General features: G+C 51.0%; 1 protein-coding gene across 1 annotated transcript; it reads right to left on the bottom strand.

The window, feature by feature from the left end:
- Positions 1–7: 7 nt before the first annotated feature.
- AURANDRAFT_69579 (hypothetical protein) lies at positions 8–673 on the bottom strand (the record flags this gene model as incomplete). Its single annotated transcript, XM_009045351.1, has 2 exons — positions 8–404; positions 493–673. Coding segments are annotated over 2 exons (578 nt in total), but the record flags the coding sequence as incomplete, so codon positions are not given.
- Positions 674–1004: the final 331 nt, after the last annotated feature.

The following is a 1004-nucleotide window of genomic DNA, read 5'->3' as shown; positions in this document are numbered from 1 at the left end:
CGGGAACATGTCGAATCCCTCCACATCTATGCTTTTTTCCTTACCGCTTTCCGTAATCTGCTTTCCGCAGACGACCACACGCTTAACGCCGTTCAGCCACCACAAGTCGCCGTAGGCGACATCATGCGTGTGTGCTGCAATCACAACCGCCTCGATGCTCTCGACGGGAACCCACCATAGAGCAGCATGGTCAACTTGAAAATTCGGAGCGACTTCGAGCATGCCCTTTGCAAGCTTCCTCGTGTCCTCGTCGTCGACGCGGTCGACGAGGCCTACGACCTCGAGGCGACGCAGCTGGACCATGCCGGCGCTGTGCACCTGCAGGGAATGGAGGTCAGACGCGCTAAAGTGCTCCCAGGCTTTAGCATTATCCAGTACATGTAATTCATAGTCGAATGAGCCGCCTTAAATTTTTAAAAACGAGTGAGACAAGCGCGCTTGAGGCAATACGCCCCAGTTTTACGCCCCAGTGAGACTCGCTATGAAACGCACCCGCAGCAAGGATTATGGAAGCGACTCGTCCGACAACGGCTCTGGAGAGAGTTTGATGGAAAACATGGAGGGTGATTATGCGGCCATACCAGAATTGGACGATTACGATTACAACTTGCTTGACTCTCAAAATTATGAAACCATGGAGGTCGCAGCGCGACGTAACGCAGAGGTGGGACATGTTGGAGTTAAGAAATAGTACTGAATTTGGGTCATTTCAGTCTGAAATCGATGCTCGTCTTGCATCACGAGAGGACGGCACCCTCAACCACCTAGATGATTTCGGGGTCGAAGGTGCGTCTGGTTAAATTAGCTTTACATATGGTGCTACTCAGATGAAGTGGAGCGCGGACGAAGGCGCGTGAGAGTGCAAACTGTGCGTTTTCAAGATAATACCAAAGAGATTTCCACTTCAATTAATCTCGAAGCGATGGACATGTCTCTCCGTGAGCAAGCACCGGCGAAACTAGCAAAAAATAAGACGAGAGGACACATGACGATTAGGTGGATAG

Source organism: Aureococcus anophagefferens (assembly GCF_000186865.1).
Source record: "Aureococcus anophagefferens unplaced genomic scaffold AURANscaffold_2307, whole genome shotgun sequence".
Classification (NCBI taxonomy): Eukaryota; class Pelagophyceae; order Pelagomonadales; family Pelagomonadaceae; genus Aureococcus; species Aureococcus anophagefferens.
Note: the sequence above shows the minus strand (reverse complement) of the source record. Positions and strands in the feature narration are given on the sequence as shown.